The 25,887-nt window shown below is 40.3% G+C and overlaps 2 protein-coding genes across 2 annotated transcripts in view; both read left to right on the top strand.

Annotated features, from left to right (window-relative positions):
• The window catches only part of CNTNAP2 (contactin associated protein 2), an 885,336-nt gene that overhangs the window by 519,941 nt on the left and 339,508 nt on the right, over positions 1 to 25,887 (top strand). The gene's annotated exons all lie outside the window — the stretch shown is intronic.
• LOC148045927 (uncharacterized) lies at positions 14,430 to 15,737 on the top strand. Its single transcript, XM_087712168.1, has 3 exons — positions 14,430 to 14,493; positions 14,911 to 15,153; positions 15,247 to 15,737. The coding sequence occupies exons 1-3, from the start codon at positions 14,430 to 14,432 to the stop codon at positions 15,735 to 15,737; spliced, it is 798 nt and encodes a 265-aa protein (XP_087568294.1).

A 25,887-nucleotide genomic window follows, 5' to 3' on the forward strand; every position in this document is an offset into this window, starting at 1 on the left:
CTGGTGAGTTGGATCAGAGCATGTCCACTCTGTGCAGCTTCTGCCCATGCACATCCCATCTGCTGCCTATCTGACAGGGAGACCTTCTACCTGGGCCATGTTTGGCCATTTCCTTTTCCCATTTGTGGTGTGTGTGTGTGTGTGTGTGTGTGTGTGTGTGTGTGTGATGGCTCCTCTCCTAATTTGAGAAAGTAAAGACTCTTGAAACGGATTATTTCAAAAGGAACCTTTAATCAGTCAGGATGGAAACTATTAGAAGCAAAGCAGCATCTGAAAACCTTTAGGCCATCCACATGGGATTAAGCTGATAATGACTCCTCCCCTTTGTCCGAATGCAGATTCTGACCAGTACACAAGTTTGAAGATGCTTCCTTAACTCTTCTGCCCTGGAAGTCAATAAAGCACACGTTCCCATGGCTATCTCTAGTTAGACATCAAAGTTATATATCACACATGGCTACCATAAACATCCCTCCAGAGATGTTGGGACCTTCAGTCTCCCAGTGACAGGAAACCAGTTGTAAAGTTATTAAACTCAGTTGTTTCAGATGTAGCTAATGATTTAACTCCGAGGCTCCCCTCCTCCCAATTGAATGGCATTATCACTTTTACGGATCTGACAGTGTGTGTGTGTGTGTGCACACACGTGCGCGTGCCCCCACGCACTAGAAAGTAGATTGAGGAAGCTTTAAGGTAAGGGAGATGAACCCACCTCATAAAAAGCAGACTAAGTAGGAGTCATTGACAGTCAGAAGACAACTGTCACAGATTCTGCTTGCCCCTTTCCTACACAAGACCTGGCACAGCACCCTGAAGGAGAGGTCCACATGGATGCCTCCTCCTGCAAGGGTCGCGGGGGCGGGGGGGAGAAATGGATGAACACAGCCTAGGCAGAAGGCCTCCCTGGCAGACAGATATGGAGACCTGGATGAAGAGACCTAACCTGTTGTGACGCTTTGGTTGACAGCTACCTTCTGTGAAGGGCATGCTGCAGAGGCTACGTTGATTTGTCTCATAGCAAGTTTCCTAGGGTGATTTTTCCATGCCAAGATGGCCACACCAAGCTGTGGCTAGATGTTAACTCCAAGATAGCAGTGCCAATATGTCCCATTCCATACTGAAGCTATGTGACTACAAGATCATTTGAATTACCTTCCAAAACACAGACAATGTTTACAATATATTAATTATAATTAATTAATTAATTAATAGCCATTATATAATGTTTATATATTTCTTACTGTCTGTTCATAACAGTACTTACACTGTAGATCTGGATTGATTAATCATACTGGTTACTATTTATTAATCATCATTGGACACAAACATCTGATTTAAATGCATTAGTCATTATTTTATTAGCAATTATTTAGTTTTCAAATGTATATGCCTCTCATCTCACAATGCAAGATGACATTTTATCAAACTAATTATACAGATTTTCTCAAAATAATACTATCAGCAGCCAGAAAACAGCAGAGAGTTAATGCTCTGACTACTGAGTTTTTCAATAATGTAATTTAAAATAATGCAGGAAACATATATTTTTCAACTGAAATTTAGATCATGTAACGCAGGGGTCTCCAGCTCCTGGGCCGTGGGCTACGACCTGAATGGAACCAAACCACGCGAGTGATAGGCGAGTGCAAGTGTGCACATGAAACGTCCCTCGTGAAAGTGGCAGCCAATTGCACTTGTGTGAAGCTCCTCTTGCATGAGTAGTGGCTGGTTGCACTCAGATGTGAAACTGCTTTCACACAAGTGGTGGATGCGCACACCCGCTACTTGTGTGAAGGAAGCTACACATGCTCGCATATGCATGCCTGCCACTCATAGGAAACTATCCCACCCGCCCCCTTTGGGCCTCCAAGCCAGAAAGGTCAAGGCCTGTGTTTCACTAACAAATGTGTATCTGCTGCTTTTTGTGACTTTTGTGAATTTTGCTCTTGGATTCTAACTAAATAATAGTCCACAGTCAGTCTATATAGAATATAAAACTATCTTGGATCTGCTGATTTTGTAGTCCTGAGAATGAGCAATAGCACTTATTTTTCTTTTATAAGGCTTAAACAGCAATGGAAACATGTGCATTTTGCTTGGATGATAACTGATGTAGATGGCACATGAGCCTTAATTCTATCACCCTTTGTGAGAGCAAAAGATTGATTTTGAACTTTGGTACATATTGGAGAAAGATAAGAGGTATAAATTTCAATTGCAATCATAAACTGGCAATGTTTTTATCAAATCGTTTGCATCAGCCTAAGTAACCCTCTCCTATCCTTCTCCTTTCAAATGACAGCTCTACATGTAATAGAAGGTAAAACAAACAGAAACAGGACACTAGCTATTGGATATCTGCTATTTCTCCATGCAGGGAATTCTCCATGCAGGGAATTGATCCTTGCAAAACATAAATGTCTGAAGGAAGACATTATAGGTCAAAAGTGCTAGGAAAATTATTTCCCAATACTACCTAGGTCCCTGGGGAAGGGAGAGAATAGATCACTGATCTGTTAAATCACAATTAATGGAGGGGAACAGAGTGAGGAAAACAGAAGAAGGTATTCCATTATATGAAGGTCTACAGTGTCTTTTAAATGTAAAATCAATTATTTTTATTTGCAGCCAGAGGCTAAAATATTTCCAAATCAGACACACACACACACACACACACACACACACACACACACACACACACACACACACAAAACCCTAAAGTAAAGTGAATAGATCATGTACAAAATAGTAAAAAAAATATGATTTTGCACAACAGTTATTTGTGAAAGCACAATTGAGAAGTGGGCTTCAGGGCATTTAGGTACCTACCATTCATCACACCTCTTCACCCCCAGCCACCTGCCTTAGCCGATTACCAGGCAGCTTTCCTCATCGATGGCCCCTCTCCCAGCGATTCTCCACTTCCAATGGTCCCCTAGCCTTGTGACCCACCAACTCTTTGTCCTGTTCCATTCTCTGAGGCACAGTTGGACCCAGGCTTTTGACTCTATGGGACAAAAAGCCACCAGCCAATCAGACAGCAAGTCTCACAGCTTCTTTTTACTCCCCCTGTGCTGCATGTGAATGGCAGTGGGTGGGGCAATTGGGGGCTGTAGCAGGAGCCTGGCAGCCTTTCTTGCAAGCCTTGCAGCTCCTCTTTACTCCCCCTGTGCTGGATGGGGGGGGGGTTCTTTGCCAGTATTTCTCTTAGACCTGTTGACAGGAAGGAAGGAAGGAAGGAAGGAAGGAAGGAAGGAAGGAAGGAAGGAAGGAAGGGCAATTCTAAGAATTTAATTTGAAGAAGTTTGCTATTCTGTTTGTGTGTGTATGTGTCCCCTCGTGCATATAATCAAAACTTTTAAAAGAAAATATAAAAACTGCAAACTAATAAAAATGAGGAAAAAAGCAAAAACAGAATGTGCAAGAAAAAATGAAGAAAAATAGAAAAAAGAAATAAAAAATAGCTTCCAATATTTTTCACAGCAATAATAAATGCAAATTATTATTCAGATAATGGAATATTGTCTTAGAAACCTTACACAATGTATGCAATGCTAAAATTTCCATCTATAAGTTACAAAAAGCCATACTGCTTGGATTTGCTTCTATATTATGCCCCTGCATTCTGACATCCTAGATTCTTGAGAAGAACCAATGAAAATAAATGCCAATGCTAGCTAAAGAATTGGCAGCTATGATTTTACATTACTGTGTATATAATAATAGCTCCATAATTTCTTTTAATTGCTGTTACTAGGCAGTAATACATTCACTTAGACAAAGTTTCATAAGGTAATTATTTAGTAGAATTGAGCCAAATATTTAAAAGAGAGGTTCTCAGTACATGGGATAAGGTGACCAGATGTCCCGCTTTGGCGGAACAGTCCCGATTTTTCACAATTTGTCCTGCGTCCTGCGGCTTTTTTAAAAAGTCCCAATTTTTGGAAAGAATGCACAACAAGCTAGGGAATGGTGGGAGAATGGGAAGGGAATATAGTGAAACACTGTGTGAATTTTGAATCCCCGAGTGAAATTTCTGCCACCTCCAAATTCCCTTGCACGGGGATGCAAATTACGAAATGACTTTTGGGTCTTGTTCCTTGACTATTGGGAGCAAGACCTTTTCTTATAGCCGGGAGTTTCCTCTGCTTTACCCGCAAGGCTCCCAGAGAACTCACTGAGCTATGGCGCATCTAGATCTGGCAAGGAGGAAAGAGCTGAACCAGGAAGTCCCAGATTTCGCCCCCCCGCAGCCAAGTCCTTACACTTTCCATCAGTGTCCAGGTGCTCCTGCTAATTGTGCCACAGGAAGGGTGCCCACAGCTAAAAACCCAGTTTACACAGCGGAGGAGACAAAGGGCGCGTGCAGTCGCAGTCTGACTCCGACGCCGTTTCTGCCGGCTGAGACTGTGCCGGGGGAAAGAGCCGTAGAGTCCCGATGGAGCTAGGACAAGGAACAGGCCTTCTCAGCTCTGCCAACTTCTGTTTGCCCCTGAACTGAGAGGAAGCCAGAGTGGCCAGCACTGAAGGAAAAAAAAGGGCTTTCCAGGCATGCAGGACTACCTGTCACTGATCCTTTCTGCAGTACTTTATGATAGGCATGTTATGGACCATTTATTAAACAGTAGATTAAAAAGTACAGTCTGAGTCTGCTTGCATTTTATAACTATTTAAAGATTTGGATGTTCTCTCGGACATGGGGCCTGGCTAAACCTGTCAGTGTGATTTTATTTTTTCAGGATTGAGTTGGACTTGTCATTAGTCCTAAGATACTGCCTCATCTGCATCCAAATTAAGAAAAATATGTTTGAATTTAGTAGTCCCTCAAAAAGCTGTCTCCCCCACAAAAAAAAATCACATTAGAATCTAAAGGACAGCTGATTTCTCACACAACTATGCTTTCAGATGAAGAGTGAAGCCAGAATTAATTGAAGCAATTAAGGAAGGATTTATTTTCTTGAATAACATGGAACAAACAGATTCAATATGCTCTATCAGAATTCAAAAATCTCCATGAATAAAAGGCTACTAAATCTTGGCCATAAAAGTCTAACCAGTTATACATTGTTTATTAAACAAATCCTAGTTTAGTAGCACGTTCAAATTCAATCATAATTCTCATTGAAAAAGTTATGTAGCTAGCTGTTATTTTTTTCTTATTTAAGTCTGTAGTTGTTTAAATCATATTTTCTACCAATATTCATACCTTTTTATTTCAAATTACAAAAGTTAAAATTGTTATGAAATAAAGCCTTTTGACTTTCAATAAAGCTGTTTGGCTTCCATACTCAGATTGAGCTGCCAATCTGAAATATTTTATGGTAGCTCAATTATAATTTCATCTCTACTTGTCAATCATCCTCTTTACCATCTGCTATATCGAAGACACATTCATCTTTATCATTCTGATGACAGCTTTCCTTATCCTTGTCTTTATCATCACAAAAGTAATGGTGTTGTTTCTCAACAACATGATTAAGTCCAAAGTCATTTCAAAGGTGCTTTGGCATCTGCCCATCTTCCTTTTTTTAATATTTCATGTTTGCTTTTTAATTTGGTGTATGTTTCCACAGGGCACACTTGAATATTGCATCAAGAATTGGAATGTTTTATGAGCTTGTAGCACAGAACAGAAAGGAGAGAATGATAACTGGGAGATTATATATACACAGGGAAGACTGTCTTATCATTCTCAAAATTTTTGAATTAACGTTGAACTCTAGGAAATAAGGGAGATGGACTTTTCCTATATACCATTTGGCATATAATTCATTCCTAGTTGAATGAATATATACAGAAAGATTATCCCATAACTATCATTAATTCCAGTTTCATATCTGAAAGATTACTATCTCTAACTCGAAAAGCCTCTGTCTGAAACTTAAAAGTAGCAATAGCAATATTACTTAGACTTTATACTGTTTCATAGTGCCTTACAGCACTCTCTAAGAAAGTCAGCATATTGCCCCCAATAATCTGGATCCTCAATTTACCAACCTCAGAAAGATGAAAGGCTGAATCAGTCTTGAGCAGTGAGGATTGAACTCCTGACAGTGGACAGAGTTTGTCTGCAATTCTACATTCTAACCACTGCAGCACCACAGCTCATCTGTTGCTCATCAGTTCTGAGTTAAATAAACCAAAGTCCTGATTTAGTGGAGATTAACTTTCTAGGTATGAAAAAAAGAAAGAAACAAGGATCATAACAAAATTATGTTCATACCCTATAAGATTAGAAAGGTAGAATTAATGTGCTTGGAAGTACTGGTGAAAATCATAGTGATAGTATTAATAAGTTAGGTAAATCTATAATTAAATAAATTAAATAGATCTAAGTAAATCTCTGTTTATCAACTGGTGGAGAATTGCTGTTTTGTGCAGCATTTGTCTTCCAAAGCATATGTTTCATTGATTGCAAAGAGCTGGAAATGAGAATTCATACAATCTGCTGCCGAAAGAAGTGCTTAAATAGACAATTGTGCTGCCTACCAAGGATAATGATAGGAAAAATACTAATTGCTTCATTTGGACCTAAAGAGCAATTAAAAGTACCTCTTCTAAATTATGCCATTGTTACTGTTATTAATCCTTTTGTGTATCCATAGTCGATGCATATTTCAGAGTGCATTTAACAACTTTAATATGGAGTTGGAAATACAGTTTGTTTTTTTAGCATTGAGACTTGAAAATGTTAAAAAATGGATTTTATTGTATTCAAATCACAAAAAAATGACTACCAATTTTATTATCTTGTGCCATGCAAAACAAAAAAATAGGCTGCAAATATATAATTGAAAGCTTTTATTGAACTTTGAGCTTGGCTTGAAATGTGAGTCATCAATAAGAGAAAGGTAGAGATGTGTTTTCTGTGACAATCTAAAGTTTTGATAAGAGAGAACTGTACGACTTGCCCAGTGGTGGGTTTCAAAAATTTTTAGAACCTATTCTGTAAGTGTGGCCTGTTTTGTGGGAGTGGCTTGGCAGTCATGTGACCGGGTGGGAGTGGCTTGGCAGTTGTGTGACCGGGTGGGCATGGCCAAGTTGGAAAATGTTAAGTGAAACTCACTTAACAATGCTTTTGCTTAGCAACCAAAATTTTGGGCTCAATTGTGATCATGTTCCCTTCCTTCCTTCCTTCCTTCCTTCCTTCCTTCCTTCCTTCCTTCCTTCCTTCCTTCCTTCCTTCTCTCTCCCCTACTTATTTTCTTTCTTTTCCTTCCTTCTTTCCTTCTTTCTTATCTTTCTCTCTCTCTCTCTCTCTCTCTCTCTCTCTCTCACACACACACACACACACACACACACAAACACCACTGACAGCTCTCAAAGAGAAGGAAGGACTCCTGCCTTGGGAAGGGGTTGGATTAGATTACCTCCATGTTCCCTTATATGCTCCTAGTTCTACTCTACAAATATATGTTCTGCTCTGTGCCAGTTGAAACTGTTTTTCGTTTGTGTGTGAGATTTTCTTTTCCAATTTTTAATTTTTTTATAATGTAATTACTTAAACACACTCTAAAATGTTTAGATAACAAATGCAACAACCCTTCAACCATACAGTATACAAAGAACTAAAAATTGAAATATGAATTTGGAGAGCAATTTCTCTCTCTAGATATAAAGCTAAAAACATCTAGGTTTAGGTTTAGGTTTATTTAGCTTGTATGCCGCCCTACTCCCGAGAGACTCAGGGCGGCTAACAATAAGAAAGGGAAGTGGGTACAAAAATAAAAACAACAATTAAAAAATTCAGCAACTGTCATAACATTGGATGGGGCTATTTCAACAGCCCCAGGCCTGCCAGAACAGCCAGGTCTTAGTTGCTTTGCGGAAGGCCGGAAGGGTAGTAAGGGTCCAGATCTCAACGGGGAGATGGTTCCATAGGGCCGGAGCAGCTACAAATTAATGTTCTTTTAAGGAGTCTTAAGAATTCCCTTGAATAGGAATTTTCACAGTAGGTAGCTGGCTACAGCAGACAACCAAAACAAATCCTTCCCATAATCAAGGTGATACATGGGTCAACCATTCATAGAATATTGCAAGTCTTCTTAAAGGCAGGAAGTGGGTGAAATCTGGTTTTCCTGTCTACTATTCCTTAAGGAAAAATATATTTCCCTTTTTCTTTTCCTCAAGTAAAAGAGAAATCTGGAAGGATAAAATTCTTGTAAACATGCAATGGTTGATATACACCTGTAACAATATAATAGATAGCATAATGAAAAAACTGTGGGAATTAATTTTTATAGCAATCAAACCTCTCATGACCTATTTATCCAAATAGATATAATATTAATAAAATAATGTGCTTTATTCTATGGATAGTGGGAGGGAAATAGTAATATTACTCTTCATGGCAATGTATATTATGCCTATTATCAATCTAAATATATATTTGGTTATACCAAGTAGAAAAATAAAAATAACCTCCTGCTAGTTCTCATATTCCTGGTGACATTGAGCCAACTGAATGATTTACAGCTCTTTTGAAAAGAGACTCAAGTCTCCTCAAAACTGGGCATCCTGTTTTCCATCTTTTGAAAATATTCCATTTATAGTGGGGAAAAAGTGCAACAAAGAGGTCAAACAGAAGGGAAGGCCTTAACTCACGTTTTGAAGCTAAAAGCACACACTCATATTTTCTATACTTTATTGAAAGTGAATATTAAATTGAGTTGTAATATTTTTAGAGCTGTTTTCTTTTTAATTAAACACTAAAATGGTAGAGTTAACTCTAATTTAATTTTCATTTGATTGTTATAAACCAGTGACATGCAGTCAGGGGAGGCAGGGGAGGCAGAGCCATACCACTGTCATCATGAAAAAAAAATGTAAAAGGAAAAAGGCTGAGGTAGTTGTTGCCAGAGTCACAGTGGATGACTCTGCTTAGTGCTTAACTGATTAAAAAAGCCTTTAAAAAGTGCCCTCTATAGGAGGAGGCGGGAGAACCACGTGCCTCATTTAGTCTGACTTTATGATCACTCGAGCAGAGTTAAGCAAGGGTTAAAAGCCGAAAAATTCCTTCTCTTGCCTCCTCCTGTAGAGGGCGCTTTTTTAGAGGCTTTTTTAAACAGTTAAGCAGAGTCATCCATTGGGGACTCTGGCAGCAGCTACCCAGCCTGACCTCAGCAGCTCTTATCTTTTTCCTTTTATAACTTTACATTTTCACCATGGCAGACAAGAGCAGAGTTGAAATCCTCTGTGATTGTGAAACAACTGGAAAAGGCATGTGGGTTGGAGGGAGGGGGAGGAATTCAAAATTAATATAATTTGTATGTAATTGTAAGTAATTTGTGTATGGGTGTTTGTGCATATGTGTGTTTGTTTCTTCACTCAAACAAACTCTCTCTCAATTAGAGAGAGAGTTTGTTTGAGAGGGAAGAGAGGGAAGGGGGGGTAGGAGAGGTAGGGAGGGCAGCCCTCCAGCTTTCTTTCTCTGTGTCCGCAGCAGCCCGCCAGCAGAGGTGGGTCTTTTACCCACCTCTGCTGGTGGGCTGGCATTTTTTTTCTTTCTTGAAAGCGGCTTTTGGCTGCTCCGGTGCTATGTCCAACATAGAGGTGGGACGCCTCTATGTCGGACATAGCGGCAGGGCGGCTTTTGCCTGCTTTCAAGAAAGCTTTCTTGAAAGCAGGCAAAAGCTGCCCTGCCGCTATGTCCGACATAGAGGCAGGACAACTTTTGCCTGCTTTCAAGAAATCAGGCAACAGCCACTTTCAAGAAAGCTTTCTTGAAAGCGGGCAAAAGCCACCCTGCCACTATGTCCGACATAGTGGAGTCCCACCTCTATGTCGGACATAGCGCCAGGGTGGCCAAAAACCACTTTCTTTCTTTTTGCCTCACCAGTCATAAACCTCACTGCACATCACTGTTATAAACTACCTTGGGTATTCTGATGTGGTAGGGCAGAGTATAAATAAAAATGAATAAATAATCCTTGCTTCTTTAGTTTTACCAGCTAAAAACATATTTTGGTATTGTTTAAGTGATGAAAAAGATGAATAGTTTTAAGTAAATAAATAAATTACTTTTTTAAAAAGCAGGTTTCAGTGAAACTCACCCACATAATAGTTAGGCTCACCACTGAAATTGGGAATGAGATTCCCTGCCAAAGAAGCTCTAATAGAGTTACTGTAGACAGAATAAGAACCACAAAATGAATATTGCTACCAATCATTTTGACGCATGACCATTTTCAGCAATTACAACTTCACTTGTATATATAACAGTATGAAATATTAAAATGTATGTAGTAAATAAAATTGTAAGTAAATAGACTACTTGGTGTAAAGATCCTGGATAATTTCTACTTTATAGGATTGATTATCAACAGTAAAAGAAGAGTAGAGCACTTGTTGAATACAAATGAAGGCCCTGGAAAATGCACTCAGATATCTATATGTCTATATATACAAAAATCAGAATCATGCTGAGTGATGTCCATGGAAGCAAAAGTTGGACTTTAGTGCTTTAGTGGGCACTGAGGGAAGGAAGGAATGAAGGAGGTTGCAGGCTCATTTGCCTCGGCTACGCTATCTATTTTCGTCTGCTGCCCGAATGAGTGAAGTAGGGAGACAAAGAACAAAAGGAGATAGCGTAGCCAAGGCAAATGAGCCTGCAGCTTCCTTCCTTCACACAATTGGGCAATAGGGGGGGCTTCTTTCTCCGAAGGTGTGTGAGAAAGCCCCCACCCCCAATTGCCCGAACATGTGAAGGAAAGAGGCTGCAGGCTCATTTATCTTGGCTATGTTATCTCCTTTCATTCTCTGCTGCCCGAATGAGTGAATGAGGCGAAGCGATTGGTGAGCAACCAATCAGTGAGCGGTGGGCGGGCTTGGTGCAGATGGGCAGGGGAAGCCAGCAGTGACTGAATGGGCAGGGCAAGGGAGCGAGCGAGTGACGACTAGTGGGGGAAGAGTGAGGAGAGGCAGGTGAGGGGATCTTCCAGTACTGTCCCACCGGACGAAGGGGTTCTAAAAGGTACGGTAAATTTGACAAAGCTCCTCTGGTGTACCTGTCCAAACCAGGAGCAACCCATCCCTGTACTTGCCCCAAATGTCTGAGTATAGGGCAAGGAGTAAGAGAAGTAGGTCAGGTTTACAAAAGAGGGAGTAAAGGGCAACCCTCTAGTGGCTGCTCTTATATTGCCCACAATCCTCTCAGTGCTGCCAGGGCTTGATTAGGCCATTGCTGTCCTTTCTTGTCAAGGAGTCATGCTGATTGCCTTTGCTTAGCCTTTTATAGATGTCATTGTGTTCTTGGATTCAGAACCCTCCCAGAATCAGTATCTGAATTGGTTCTCACCTGTTCAAACTCATTATCTCCTGGAGTGGCAGTAGGTATCTAAATGTTTGCTGGTTTATTCATACTGATTATTTGTTCTGCCTCTCCAGCCTCTGATTTAGAGGATTTAGATAAAACCACAATAATTAGTCACTGCAGATATGATGCATTGACCCACACAATGCATACAATAATAGATGTTGGATTTCCAGGCTTGGAACCAAAAGGCCAGTTTTGAATGTTTGATTACATTACATTCAGAAGCAGCATACAGGTAGGAAGATTTTGAATGTTTCTCCATAAGGTATAGTGGAAAATCAAACTATTTATATTTATTAATATATTTGTTTTATCAAATTTCTATATTGCCCATCACACTTTCATGACTCTAATAATTCTCTTAGGGATACAAAATTAGTTGAGTCCTCACTTAATGCTATCTGTCATTTAATCTAATGATGGGGATGGGGGATAATTTTTGGTTATTTTAAAAATATTATGGAAAACATAACGAAAGTAATGATAGCAGAATTCACTTCACCAAATAAATAGTCACAATGAAAATAGGCAATGAACACCATAACAAACAAACACACACACACACACACACACACACTCCCCCAAAAAAGCTCAAGGTTCTTGTCATTGTACTTTCATGTCTAATTTCTTCAACACTGATGTTTAGGAAAATGTTTATGTGGTGGATGATATTTGGAGATTGGGTATGTTGTTTTAAAAAAAGATTGTATTTGCTTTGAAAGGAATTAAATGAAATCATTTAGGACTTTTCAAAAATGGTATATCTATAAAAAAATTTACTATAAAAATTGATTTTGTCATACATAGAGTGGACCCCTTTAAATCAATGGATTTAACACCAATGTTGTCCCCAGTCGGGGCTGAGCCTGGTGCCAAAGCTGATGAAGAACACCAAACATGATATTTTTTTTTTCTTTTATTAAAGTGCTCCAAGAAAAGACGTCTTGGCTAGAAAATGCCAAAGAACCTCAAATAATAGAATTAAGAAAGCTTTATACATTTTCACTAAAGCAGAAGGCAAGCTATATTAACAGATAAACAGAGTTGGAAAGGATCTTGTAGGTCATCTAGTCCAACCCCACCACCCAAGCAGGAGACCCTACACCATTTTTGACAAATGGCAGTCCAGTATCTTCTTGAAAGCTTTCAGTGATGATGCTCCCACAACTTCTGAAGGCAAGCTGTTCCATTGGTTGATTGTTCTCACTGTCAGAAAGTTTCTTCGTATTTCTAGGTCAATCTCTTCTTGACCAGTTTCCATTCATTATTACTTGTCTGGCCTTCAGGTGCCTTAGAAAATAGCTGGACCCCTTCCTCTCTGTGACATCCCCTCAAATATTGGAACACTGCTATCATGCCTTTCTTGGTCCTTCTCTTCATTAGACTAGCCATGCCAAGTACTTGCAACCGTTCATCATATGTTTTAGCTTTCAGCCCCCTAGTCATCTTGGTTCCTCTTCTTTGCACTTTTTCTAGAGTCTCAATATCTTTTTTTATAGTGTGGTGATCAAAACTGGATGTGGTATTCTAGGTGTATAAAACAAATAATCTAATGAAATTTTTAGTAATGATCTAACAATTGTCATATTGGTCTCTAGTTGTCCCTATTTCTAAACCTTAGCTAATGAATGCTCCAGGAGTTATCTAATACACATTTTATTTGTTCCAATCTATCACTATTCCTACTTTCTAGCTGAGGCATGCAAGATGTCTAACTCTGTTACTGTTATCACCTATTTATTACTCTAACCACCTAGAATTGATTCAAGTGTTATGCATACATATTCTCTGTAAATAAACATTCTTTGTTCTTGCCAGACACTCCACAATTACAGGCATTCCAGTTTCTTTCAAGTGCATGCCATAACCTTGCTTCATTTTAGCAGACAGCCCATATTTCCATCCTCTTTGAAACTGAAAATGATTTAATTTTCCAAGATTCACCTAACACCAATATCCATGTAAGGAGAGATCCTTATTGTTTGCTTACAGGTGGAAAGGCAATGTGGAAGGCATTGTAATCCATAACAGGTGATTAAGAGAACAATATCTGCCATCTGTATCGGCCACCGTCATAAGGGTTCTTAACCAGTTGAAATCAGGCAGCTATCCTGTCAGCCAATGCCACCAACCTTCCCATTCTTTCATGTCGGGGGCTGGAGGGAATTGCGGTAATCTTTGCTATGTGTTCAGCTTGGTCTTGGAATTCATCTGATTTGTCCAGAATATACACACAGCATTGTTGTCCAATTACCATACATATACTTTCTTTGGATGCCAATACAATATCTAGGGCCATGCTGTTATTTGTTGTATGGCTTTTCCTTCAAGTGCATGCTACAGCCTTGCTTCATTTTAGCAGACAGCTCATCACTGATATGACTGCTAGTATCTAAGCAATGCCAGCTCAGAATTTTATGGTGCCCTTATTTGAATTTATACAATGATTCAGAAAGAGGGACAATGTTGGCTTCCATTAAGTTTAGCTTTCTGGACTAATGCATACTCAGCCTTAGTTTAAACTAGTTAAGTAGTTAAGTTATGATATGGACTATATTAAAGTTGTTATATGAACTGTATTAAAATAATACCTAATCACCACTTATCTAGAATTACTATTTCAATAAAAATATACTGCTTCAATAAAATATATTAACTTTTGTTATTGCACTGTTTATAACAGATGTTATATTCATTCATACATACATTCATTCTATTCATTTTTGAATAGAAAACTATTAGGTTTGAATCTGTCAATATCATTCATTATTTTCATTTATTTAATGTTATTCTCTGAACTTGGACTTCAGAAACATGCATGCATAGGGTTCCGGTGGCACCTTGCTGCTCTGACGATGTCTCCTCTGAGACGCTCCACCCCTGAGATTGCGTTACACTGCCTGGACAGTGTAAATCAGTTGTCTGGCAGTTGAAAACTCTTTCCTTGGGAGAAGAGGAAAGAGGAGAGCTGCCGAGTGTGGGTAGAGCTCCCTTAACCCCCCAGGAGTTAATTCTGGGGCTTGGAAGGGTGAGCCCCCCTGTAGCTCGACACACTCCACTCTCGGGACACATCTGCTTTCCGCAGATCAAAGAGCCACGTCCACCCCTGCAATCAATGTTTGATCTACATTTGAATAAGAAGCAGACAGAGCAAATACTGGAGAGTTTCACAATTGCAGGTATTTTTAAACTTTAACTTCAATCTGTAAAAACTCCTTCTGTTAAAACTAACGAGATAGAAGTGAAAATGGCACCCAAATTTTGAAGGTGTGGCTGAATCGAAACTTAACAAGCTATCACATCTTAAGTGCTCCCTAATATTGTTAAAAGAACTAAGAGCTTAAATCACTCAAAACAGCATTGATTTACTTAAGTTACAAGACTTAATAATTGGAATAAATGGTTTGTTTGGACTTAACAATTTGGTGGAAGATAAGTTTAATTGAATAGTTAAAATGGCCTCAAAACAAGTTAGAACAACAACTACTTCAAAGAGCACTGGCAGCTCTCCAGTCCCGACAAATAAATTACAGTCATTATTACATCCCTCCACTGCTGAGGCTTTAACTCTTGATGTGCTGCAAGGGACCTTAAAGATGCCTTAAAAGAACAGGCTGCTGTTTTAGAACTTAAGATAGAAGAAAAGGCTACATCTGCCTTTAAGGAGGTTTCGGAGGAAATATCTGGGATCAAGGAACTAATCCAGACTTGTAACCAGCAAATAAGAGAAGACATAGTAGAAGCCTTTAAAGGTTTGGCTAGCTATGTATCCTCATTGGATGATAGAGTGCAAGAAATTAATCAGTCCAATGTTAATTTAGAAAGTAAAGTTGAAGAGGTTCAAAATAAAACTGATATGTCAGAAGCAGAAATTACAATGATACAATATAGAGTAATGGAATTTGCTTTGAGAATAAGAGGCTTGAAAGTGAATAACCAAGAAAATCTGAAAGAGATTCTTGCAGAAGCCTTTGACCAATTAATTGGTCAACCAAGAGCTGAGTATGATTGGCAAATGGACAAAATATACTGTGTTAATTCATGGATTGCCAGACAGAAACAATTACCAAGAGACATTGTAGTCTATTTTGCTACTAAGAATATAAAGAACCTGATATTACAAGCGTTCTATAAAACCAAGTTGCAGATTGCAGGTCAGGAAGTGATAGTTTTGAAGGAAATTCCACCAAAAATGTTGAAATCTAGGAAAGACTATGTATTCCTAGTGGATGAACTTAAAAACCATTATATACAATATAGATGGGAAGTCCCAGCCGGATTAGTGGTGAATTACTTGGGGCAAAGACATCGTTTCAACTCAGTTTGGAAGGCCAGAGATTTTTATAGCAATGTATTAAGGGCTGGTTACCCTACATCTCCAGGATTTAGAGAAAGGGAGCAAGCAGGAGAGGCCAGACAGTAAGATACCCAAGGATCATTGGATGTGGCCCAAGCTTTGAATCTTCTTGAAGTGGAAGTGCGGCTCTGATATCTTGGGTGATCTCAGCTGGTGGTTCTCCTCCCTGAGCCTTCCCTTGCACACTTGCAGCCAAATGTACGTATATTCACAGATTGAGGAACCATAGACTGGATCATCTCTTCTCGACCAATATTAAACTGTGGTTTCTGTGATAATGCATCCATTATGAAGTTTCATCCTCCTGGAATATATTTTAACTGGAAATTAAACCTATGGAAGTACAGAACCCACCATACCGGCTTGGGTGATAATTTCCATGGGGATTGGAGACCCTCCAGGTTCTTATGGTCTGTCCATATCTTGAAAGGGACCACAGAACCTTTGAGTAAATGTCTCCACATAAGCAGTGCCCACTGTACTGAGAATGCCTCTTTCTCCCATATAGTCCACCGTCTTTCGGTTTCACTCAATTTGCGGGATATGTAGGCACCTGGCTGCAACGTTCTTTCCTCATATACTTGAAGTGGAACAGCTTCTACTGCTACCTCACTAGCGTCTGCCTGTACTATAAATTGTCAAGTCGGATCAGGGTGTCTCAGTACTGGCTCCTGTGGAAACAGTTTCTTTAGGGTTTCAAAAGCCTTTTTACATGCTATATCCCAATGCAAGAGTTGGCTTGGATGGGATTTTCTCATCAAATGCCTCGTTTTTAACAAATTGGTAAGTGGAAAAGCTACCCTAGCAAATGATGGAATGACTTGGTGGTAAAAATTAGCAAATCCTAGGAAGGTTTGCAAATGCTTTTGAGTTTTGGGTACCTACCAATCCATTACTGCCTGAACTTTGCCAGATCCATTTCAATTCCCACTCGGGAAACTCTATAACCAAGATAATTCAACCTTGTGTGTGTGTGTGTGTGTGTGTGTGTGTGTGTGTGTGTGTGTGTAAAGGTTTTTTTTTCATTTTCATAACATATAATCACATGTATACTATTACATAGTTAACATCGTATTGTATTATTAAATGTTTACATCAGTTCGTCTTACCATCAATTCCCAAAAACAATTATTGGCTCTTCTGCTCTCCATACACCATATGTATCTTATCCATCATTTTTCCCTCTCTCCTCCTCCTCCCTACCTCCTTTCTTCCCTCTGTCATCCTTCGCCACTTCTGCTTCCTCTCTTCTTCTCCTCTCTCCCCTTTCCACTCCTTCTTTCTCTCCTCCTCTTCCCCCCCCCATGTCCTCTCTCCTATCCCTCTCTTCTTCCCTTAACTCTCTCCTCTACTTCACATTCTTCATCTCATTTATTTGGTATATTTCAGCTTCTGAGCGAGCTCCATTTTATGTTGATGGTATTTATAATTCCTTTTCAAAATACATATTTAATTTTAACATATATCAGAGAAATACAGATATAGTCATTGTGCTTTTAAGCCTCCCTCCCCCCAGCCTAATTTTGGCCGAGATGTAGACCTGGCTACAATTCCCAGCCATTCTTATCATTATATTTATATAATTATGCATCCTCACCCCCACTTTGTGATTCTGTCTTTAAATCTCAATAGTTTCACATTTTAAATATATTTCATGTTCCATCTCTATTTTTCCATATCTTGGTTTAGGTTACCCTTAATTGTCTATAAATAGCAATCCTTACTGTTCAATATTCATTACAATTCCCTTAATCCACTATATAGAATAACAAGTGGTACACATCTCACTTTGTTCATCATCTTAGAAGTTCTATATATGTCCATGTTTTGTATATTTTAACCCATGCTTAATTGTTCTTCTATTGTCATATTCAATCAATTAGCAACTCAGTTTAATTATCATGTATAAAAATGAATCACAAACCTCTGCTTTACAATCTCCCCATATCAGTTTCATATTTGTCCATATTCCATATATTTTAATTTTTATTTAATTATCTTTCCATTATCATATTCAATCAGTTAGCAAATCAATTTTATTGTCATATTTAGGAGTAAATCCCTTATCTCAGCTTTATATTTTCCCATATAACAATTTCTAGTTGTCTGATTTTTTCATAGTAAGTAGTAAGTAGTAGTAGTAAGTCTTTTGTCCCACTTCTCTATTCCTGTCTTCTCCCTTTTCTTCGTTTTGACATGTCCACACTCTTCCCCAAGCCACCGTCAAATAAATCTTTTATATTTCCTTTTGATAAGGCATAACCTCCTTATTCAGTTTTCCTTATGCCACTTTCACCCTCCGAAATATCTTTTGTCTGCTTTTTATTTCCTTTTGTTGGGACACAACCCCCCCCCTTTCAATTTTCCCTATGCCACTGTCAAAACCAATGGAATTTTTTGTCTGCTTTTTATTTTCCACTGTTTCTATCCCTTCATTATCCCTCCCCCTTCTTTTTTCCCTTCTTTAAATTTATGTATATCTTTTATACTTACGTAGTTCTTCAAATTCCCACCTTTCCATCATGTCCAGTTCCAAAGTTACAGTTAGTTATACAGTTCTTATTTGAGAGGTCTGGTTCACCTTAAATTTATCTAATTCAGCTGCTGTGGAGAAAAACAATGGGAGCCATCTTGATCTTTTGTTCTTCCTTAATGTCCAGTTCCAAAAGTACAGTTAGTTATACAGATCTTATTTCAAAGTTCTGGACCACCGTAAATTTAGCTAATTCAACTAATGTAAAAATGGAAGAGAATCTGGAGCCACCTTGATCTTTTGCAGCAAAGAAAAAAAACTTTGTATTTTCCCAGTTCTTGATTTTGTTATTATTTTTCACTTGCTACCTTCCACCTCTCGTTGGTTATAGTTGCTCAAAATATATTAATTGGAACAAACTTGCATACAGCCAAACTCGGGTATTTTTCTCTTCGCCTCCTGCTTTTCCAAGTTCTGATTTATGGCAGTTGGTTAATTAAAACATCCCGTACAGGCAAGATTAGGTTATCAACTATCAGTGCTTTTTTCTTGATTTTTCTCCCTTGTTGCATTCCACCTCTCATTAATTCGAGTTGCTTAAGATATATTAGTTGGAAGAAATTCAGACAAAGTAAATCACCTCGGAATGTTTGGTTTATTTCAAATCCAAATTTAGAGTTTGCATTTGAGTGGGTTTGTCACTTCTCTTCTTTCTCCCTTTCTGAATTGTTTCAAACAGATGGCTTTTTGGGGGGCTAGTGTTTCAACCCTCCATTTTCCCTTTATTTCTTTCCTTTTGCCAAAATCCAGATCTGTCTATTAATATTATTTGTTCTCTCAAGATTCTTTGCATTTTCCAAGTTTTGATTTATGAGTGTGGGTTAAATGAATCTTCTTACCGGTCTTTCATCTCATCCTCACACTCCTGTTCAGTTGCTTTGGCTGGAAGCCAGCTTCTTGTGCAGCCATGTTGCCATGCTGCTGCCCCTGCTTTGATTCAGAGGGAAAATTTCTGACATGCAAAGGACCTGTTGTCTCCCCCTGGGTCTGATGAGACAGTGCCCCTTCTTCACCCCTCCTGCAGGGAGGTTCTGATCCAAAAAGGATTTTGGAATAGGTTTCTCAGACAGGGTTCATGTGAGACTCTTGCAAACTCATATCCCCACCTGTCTGTTCAACTGGAGAACTTCTGATCGACTCAATCCAACCTTGTCTTGTGGAACTCACATTTTGTTATGTTTGCATATTAACTTTTAACAATTTGAGCTTTTAACAATTTGATAAGAACTTCACATACCAATTTGACAACCTGATTCATGGTAATTTAGTGTAAATTAAAATATCATTCAGATAGACGAGTACACCTTTGTAGAGATGTTCATGCAGTACCTCATTAATTGCATGAACACTGTTGCTGCCTCTTATAGCCCAAAAGGCATTATCCTATATTGGAAACTCCCAAGGGGACAATTAACAATTGTCTTCCACTCGTCCCCCTCATGAATTCTTACTCAATAAGCCTCCCTGAGGTCCAACTTAGTAAAGATAACCCCCTCCAATAACCAGGCTAGCATATCCTTCATGAGTGGCAGAGGATACATATGCTCCATACACACTCCATTGTTATCTCGGAAGTCCACACATAGGTGCGAGCCACCATCTTTCTTTTCCCTGAATAATACAGGGGTGGCAATGGGGGATCTCGATGGCTGTATAAACCCTCGTGCCAGGTTTTTTGTCAATGTACTGTCTCATTTCATCTAACTCCCTAGGAGTCATAGAGTACATCCTTGGTTTGGGAAGCTTGGCCCCTGGTACTATCTATGGTACAATCAGTAGGGTGATGTGGTGGGAGGATGTTGCACTCCTTTTAACTGAAAATTTCACCCAAGTTGGCATACTCCTCTGGGATTCCTGCCAAATGTCCCAGAATCTTCTACCTCATGTCCCTGACCATCCCCTGTTCCTGCCCCTAATTGTTCATGTGGAGGTGGTTCCAGACTGACCCCTATTCGTCTATGCCGGCACCTTCCCTCCCCTACCAAATAAGAGGGCCCCACTTATATAACCAGGCAAGCCCAAGTATCATAGTTTCTGTCATTTGTGGTACCACAATGAACCGGATTAACTCCCAACTCAAGTCTTACTTTCTCGGTGATTTAGATAGCTTTCCCCCCCCAACAATGACCCATCTACCTGTTCAAATCGTAGGGGATGAGATAGGTTTTGAACCTTTATTCCTAACTCCTTAACTGTAGTGAGACTTAAGAGGCATCGAGTACTCCCTGAATCAATTACTGCATCATAACACTGACGTCTATGGCTTGTGAGAAAGACTGGCATCCAGAAAGATTTTTTGGCCTACTCACCATGGGGTCATTCTCATCCTTCTCATCACTTTCATAGCTTTTCACCTGAGGGCTCAGACCCACGGGAGCCATCACCAGCGACTGTCGGGACCTCAATGCCCGCATGCTGTACACCCTGGGATCTTTTTGGTATTTTCTTAATGGAACTTTGTATAGTATAAGGTGACCAGATTTTAACATTGGTAAAGAGGGACACCATTGATGGGGGGGGGGGGAAAGGTTGCTTAAGTTTTTTTTAAAAAAAATCAGGACTTTTTAAAAACGCCACCTATCACCGCCAGTCCTCCCTCACCCTCTCCGCCTGCCAGGATGGAGCTGGAAGCCTCGTTGGAGCAATCAGTGCCCGGGGGCATGGCTTTAAAGTGGGGGCAGGGTGGGCACCAACTGCTCCAACGAGGCTTCCAGCTCCATCCCGGCAGGCGGAGAGGCGAGGGAGGACTGGAGGTGATGGATAGGCGGGTGGGCAGAGCCAGCCTGAGGGACGAGGGGCGGCCGAGCCTCAGCCGCCCGAGCAGCCTCGCTTTGCCGCCCGCCCGCCCATCGCCTCTAGTCCTCCTTTGCACTCTCCGTCCGCCAGGACGGAGCTGGAAGCCTCGCTGGAGCAGTCAGTGCCCGGGGGCATGGCTTTAAAGTGGCAGCAGGGCCCCGGCGGCAGGACTTTAAAGTCCCGGCGCCATCCGCCATAGAGCAGGTCCCAGTCCTGCTCTATGGAGGACGCGGCACCGGAGCTTCAGTGGGACTTTTGCCCTTGCCTCACTGGCCATGAAGCTCACCGCACGTCACTGACCTGCACTTATCTTCAGTGTTACTTCATTCTGCTGTGGCATTAAATGTGCCCAGAAGGGTTTTGGGTGCTCCACCAGTCACGACACCAAAGAAAGGGGTGGGGGAGTGGCAGTCATCATCCGAGAGTCTTTAGTTCCTCGTAGGATCCCTGCTCCGGAGATTGTCGGGTGTGAGTCCCTTCTGATGAAGTTGACCCCCAAGGTCAAGTGGGGTTGTTACTAACGTACCTACCTCCCAACTGCATTACAACAGCCCTGCCTGTGCTCCTCGAGTCAGTAGCCGAGCTGGTGGTTGAGTTTCCCAGACTTATAGTGCTGGGGGATTTCAACCTACCGTCGTTCGGCGAACGCTCTGATGGAGCACAGGAGTTCATGGCTTCCATGACAGCCATGGACTTGACCCAAGTAATTCAGGGTCTGACTCATACAGCGGGTCACACGCTCGACCTCGTGTTTCTCTCGGAGAAGTGTAGACGTGATCTAGATTTGAGGGGCATTAAGATCTTGCCCTTGTCATGGTCAGATCACTTCCTATTGAGGCTCGACTTTCGGAAACCAATCCTCCACTGTAGGGAGGTGGAACCAATTAGGTGGTTCGCCCCAGGCGCCTGATGAACCCTATGGGATTTCAGACGGCACTTTGTGAGATACCTGACTCTCTGGCCCACAGTCCAGGGGAGTTCTTGGTTGCTGCTTGGAATATAGCAGCGGTGGAGCCTCTAAACCAGATTGTGCCTTTACGGCCTCTCCGCGGCAGTGGATCCAGGAGGGCTCCTTGGTTTACCAAGGAACTCCAGGAGATGAAGCACCAAAAGAGACACCTAGAGCGATGCTGGAGGGCTAGTAACTCTGAATCCGACCGAACACAATTAAGAGACTTTATTAGGACTTATCTAGTGGTGATACGGGCAGCAAAATGTACGCATTTTTCCACTCATTGCATCTGCAGAATCGCACCCAGCCGCCCTGTTTAGGATAGCCTGCTCCCTTTTGAAAGGGAGGGATGCAGTTGAACCTCTACAGGGTAGAGCTGAGGAATTTGTTCAGTTTCTGTCAGATAAAATCGCTTGGATTCGGACGGACCTGGACTCCACTTAGACGGTACCAGCCGAGGTGCCAGGGGAAGGTCTTGATTGGATTTTATGGATTGAGTTTCAACTTGTTACTCCTGAGGAAGTGGACAAGGCCATGGGAGCGGTGAGTGCCTCCACCTGTTTACTGGACCCGTGTCCCTCCTGGCTGGTTTCGTCCAGCAGGGAGGTGACACATGGCTGACTCCAGAGGATTGTTAACACCTCTCTTCGGGAGAGATCCTTTCCGCACCCCCTAAAAGATGCGGTGGTGAGACCCCTCCTTAAGAAACCTTCCATGGATCGTTCCTGGGGGCGGAGCCTGTCACCGAGGAGTGCTCAACCGAGCTCCTCTCAGAGATCTGGTCTGTATATCTAAATAAGATCATAGATATCACCCCTTTTTGGCTATAAAGGGGCAGGGAGTAGCTCTGTGTGCTAGGGTCTATTCGTAATTCACAGCCTTTCTCTTTTTTTTTGGCTGTGGACAGAGATTAGATCCAGCGTAAGCGGAGCCTTTATCTCCAGCCAGTTCTTCTCAGCTGCCTTTTTTGCAGCCCTAGACAGGCGACCCCCCCCACCAGGGCAAAGCAAAGTTGTTTGAAGCTAGGATTAATACGGGCGGGTCCCACCCCCCTGTGAGATTTATGCTTTTATTACTATCTTAAACACCAGCCGCATTTGTCTTAGAGGCTTCTTTGCTTAAACGGACTTCAAAATGGCGTTTTCTCTCCGTTGGTGACTGATAGGGGATGTACTTAGCCGGCTTTACCTTCCTGCAGACCGCCCCTTAACAAAATAATTTTTTTTTTTTTTTTTTTTGGAAATAGAGGGGAGCGAAAGCGCTGTTTATTTGTTTATTTATAATGGCACCCAGGTCAAAATCGAAGCGTCTCTCTACAAATGTGCCTAAAGAATCTATGAATGAACTTAAAGAATCTACACTGGAATCGCAGCCCTTGTCTCCTACGCCCTCTACTGGAGAATTCTTAACACAGGAATTTTTCTTTCAAATGTTTAATGATTTTAAACAAGAAATTAAGGAATTTGTACTGGAGCTATATGGTGATTTAAAGTTTAAAATTGACCAAATGAAGGCGAATACGTTTGCAGCCGTGTCTGCCTTGTCAGATTATACCGCTGAAATAGAGAATAAATTGGAAAGCTTGGAGGAGGCTAATTCTAATTTGACTACTAATATTCAAATATTACAACAAAAAATTAGAGACACTCAAGAACAGCTCGTTATGATAAACTTTAATAAGAAGGCATTCGCAATAAGAGTCAGAGGATTCCGCGAAAAGGAGCGAGAGAATCTGAAACAGACCTTTGTTGAAGCCTTCAGCCATGCGGTGGGAAGCCCGGGACTTAACTTTGATTGGCAGATACGGAAAATCTATCGCCAGAATTCGTTGGTAGCGGAACAGCGACAGCTCCCGAGGGACATAATTATATATTTTTCCACAAAAGAATCCAGAAACGCGATTATGCAAAAGTTTCACAATAATAGTTTGCGAGTTGATGGCCAGGATTTGATTGTCTTTAAAGAAATTCCATTCCAGATGTTAAAAGAAAGAAGAGACTATACTTTCCTAACTAAAGTGCTTAGAAATTATCAGATTCAATATAAATGGGAGGCCCCAGCCGGCATTACGGTCACATTTGAGAATCAAAGATTTCGTCTCAATTCTGTTTCGGAGGCTCGAAGGCGGGACTTCCTGATTCACTTGGAAAAGAGGAGAGACAAGCCGAAGGAGAAGGCAAGCAACAGACCACATGGCTGCAAGATGGAGGGGGTAGCTTTTCTTCCCTCAGAGAAGCAGAAAAGCGGAGATCGAGGATTTAGACATTCTAAAATATTCGTCAAAGTTGTGGATTGAATGGGGGTTTGCGACCTCTCTCCGGTAGAAAAAGCGGAACTTGATATTGGTGGGGTGATACTGAATGTATATATGTAAAATGTATGCAGAATGATTTATGTTGTTTAAATTTTGTTAGAAGGGAAAGTTGGATGAGATTATCTTAAAACAGAAGGTAAACTGATTCTTGTTGAAAGTATTATTTGAATATGTGGAATGATCCATGCTATTTAATTTTTATTAGAAGGGAAAGTTTGGTGAAATTATTTTGAGCTAGATTTTAAACTAATGTCTGCATAAATTTGATAGTGGTAAATATCAGAGAAGCAAGGGATGAGGGTAAAATGCATGTGGAATGATTTACGTTGTTTAAATCCTATTAGAAGGGAAAGCTGGTCGGGATCATTTTAAGATAGAAGGCAAACTGATTTTTGTGTAAAGTAATACTTGATTCACGCTGCTTAAATTTTACTAAGAAGGGAAAGTTTGGTCAGATTATTTTGAATTACTGTTTGAAAATAAGGTTAAGAAAGATTATTGGGAGGGATTATGGGAAATAGTGGTAAATATTAGAGAAGCAAGGGACGAAGGTAAAATGCACGCGGAATGATTTACGCTGTTTAAATCCTATTAGAAGGGAAAGTTTGATTATTCTTCTGTAAAGTAATATTTGAATATGTGGAATGATCCACGCTGCTAAAATTTTACTAGAAGGGAAAGTTTGGGGAGATTATTTTTGAGCTAGATTGTATATTGATGTCTATACAAATTTGTATAAATGTTTATCTGAATATAAGGTTAAGGAAGAGGAACGGGAGAGTCTACAGGAGGTCGGGGTAAATAACAAAGAAGCAAGAGACGAGAATAAAATATATATAGAATGACTTACACTATTTAAGCATAGATAAAGATGGGGGGCTGAGCTTAACACAAAGAGTTCTTTTTTTCTTTCTTTTTTCTTTCTTTTCTTTTTTTTTGTCTTTCTTTCCTTTATACAATTTGTATTTTCTTTCTATCTATTTTTTTTTAAATATATTACTTTTATTTTTAATCCATACGAACATAAGATACTTTAGATAGAAGGCAGTGCCAGGTGTGGGCCCTGGGAAGTCGGGAGGATTAGGGATGGGGATTTATGGGGGGTGGGTGGGTGGGTGTTAACATAGTCTCTATAAGAAAAAGAATGCACTTATATACGGTTGTTCTTTTTTTTTTTCTCTTTTCTTTCTTTATATTTTTTTTTCCTTGGTTTATTTTACTTTTTATCAGATTATATTAATAAACAACAGTTGAATAAAGGAATACACCAAGGAGGGAGGTAGAGGGAAAGAAGAGGGAGGAGTAAGGAAGGAGTAAGGGGAATGTAAGGAGGGCGTGCTGGGAGTAAGGGGAGAAGGAAGGTTTGAGGGGAAAGGGAAGTAGGAGGGGAGTGTTAGAGGGAGGAAAGGAAAGTTGGAGGGGGTAGATGGGGTGTATGGAGGATGGAAGTGTCAGGTGGGGTTGTGAATGATGAGTTTTTTCTTTTTTATTTTTTTATTTTTTTTTTCTTATAGCAAATACCCTGTATATAAGTGATTGTAAAATGGAATGTGAAAATGAATAAAATAGTATATATATATAAAAAAGAAACCTTCCATGGATCCAGCCATTAAAAACAACT

The sequence above is a fragment of the Thamnophis sirtalis genome, unplaced genomic scaffold (genome assembly GCF_051295495.1).
Source record: "Thamnophis sirtalis isolate CommonGarterSnake01/CBP01778 unplaced genomic scaffold, rThaSir2_p1.2 scaffold_4, whole genome shotgun sequence".
Classification (NCBI taxonomy): Eukaryota; Metazoa; Chordata; class Lepidosauria; order Squamata; family Natricidae; genus Thamnophis; species Thamnophis sirtalis.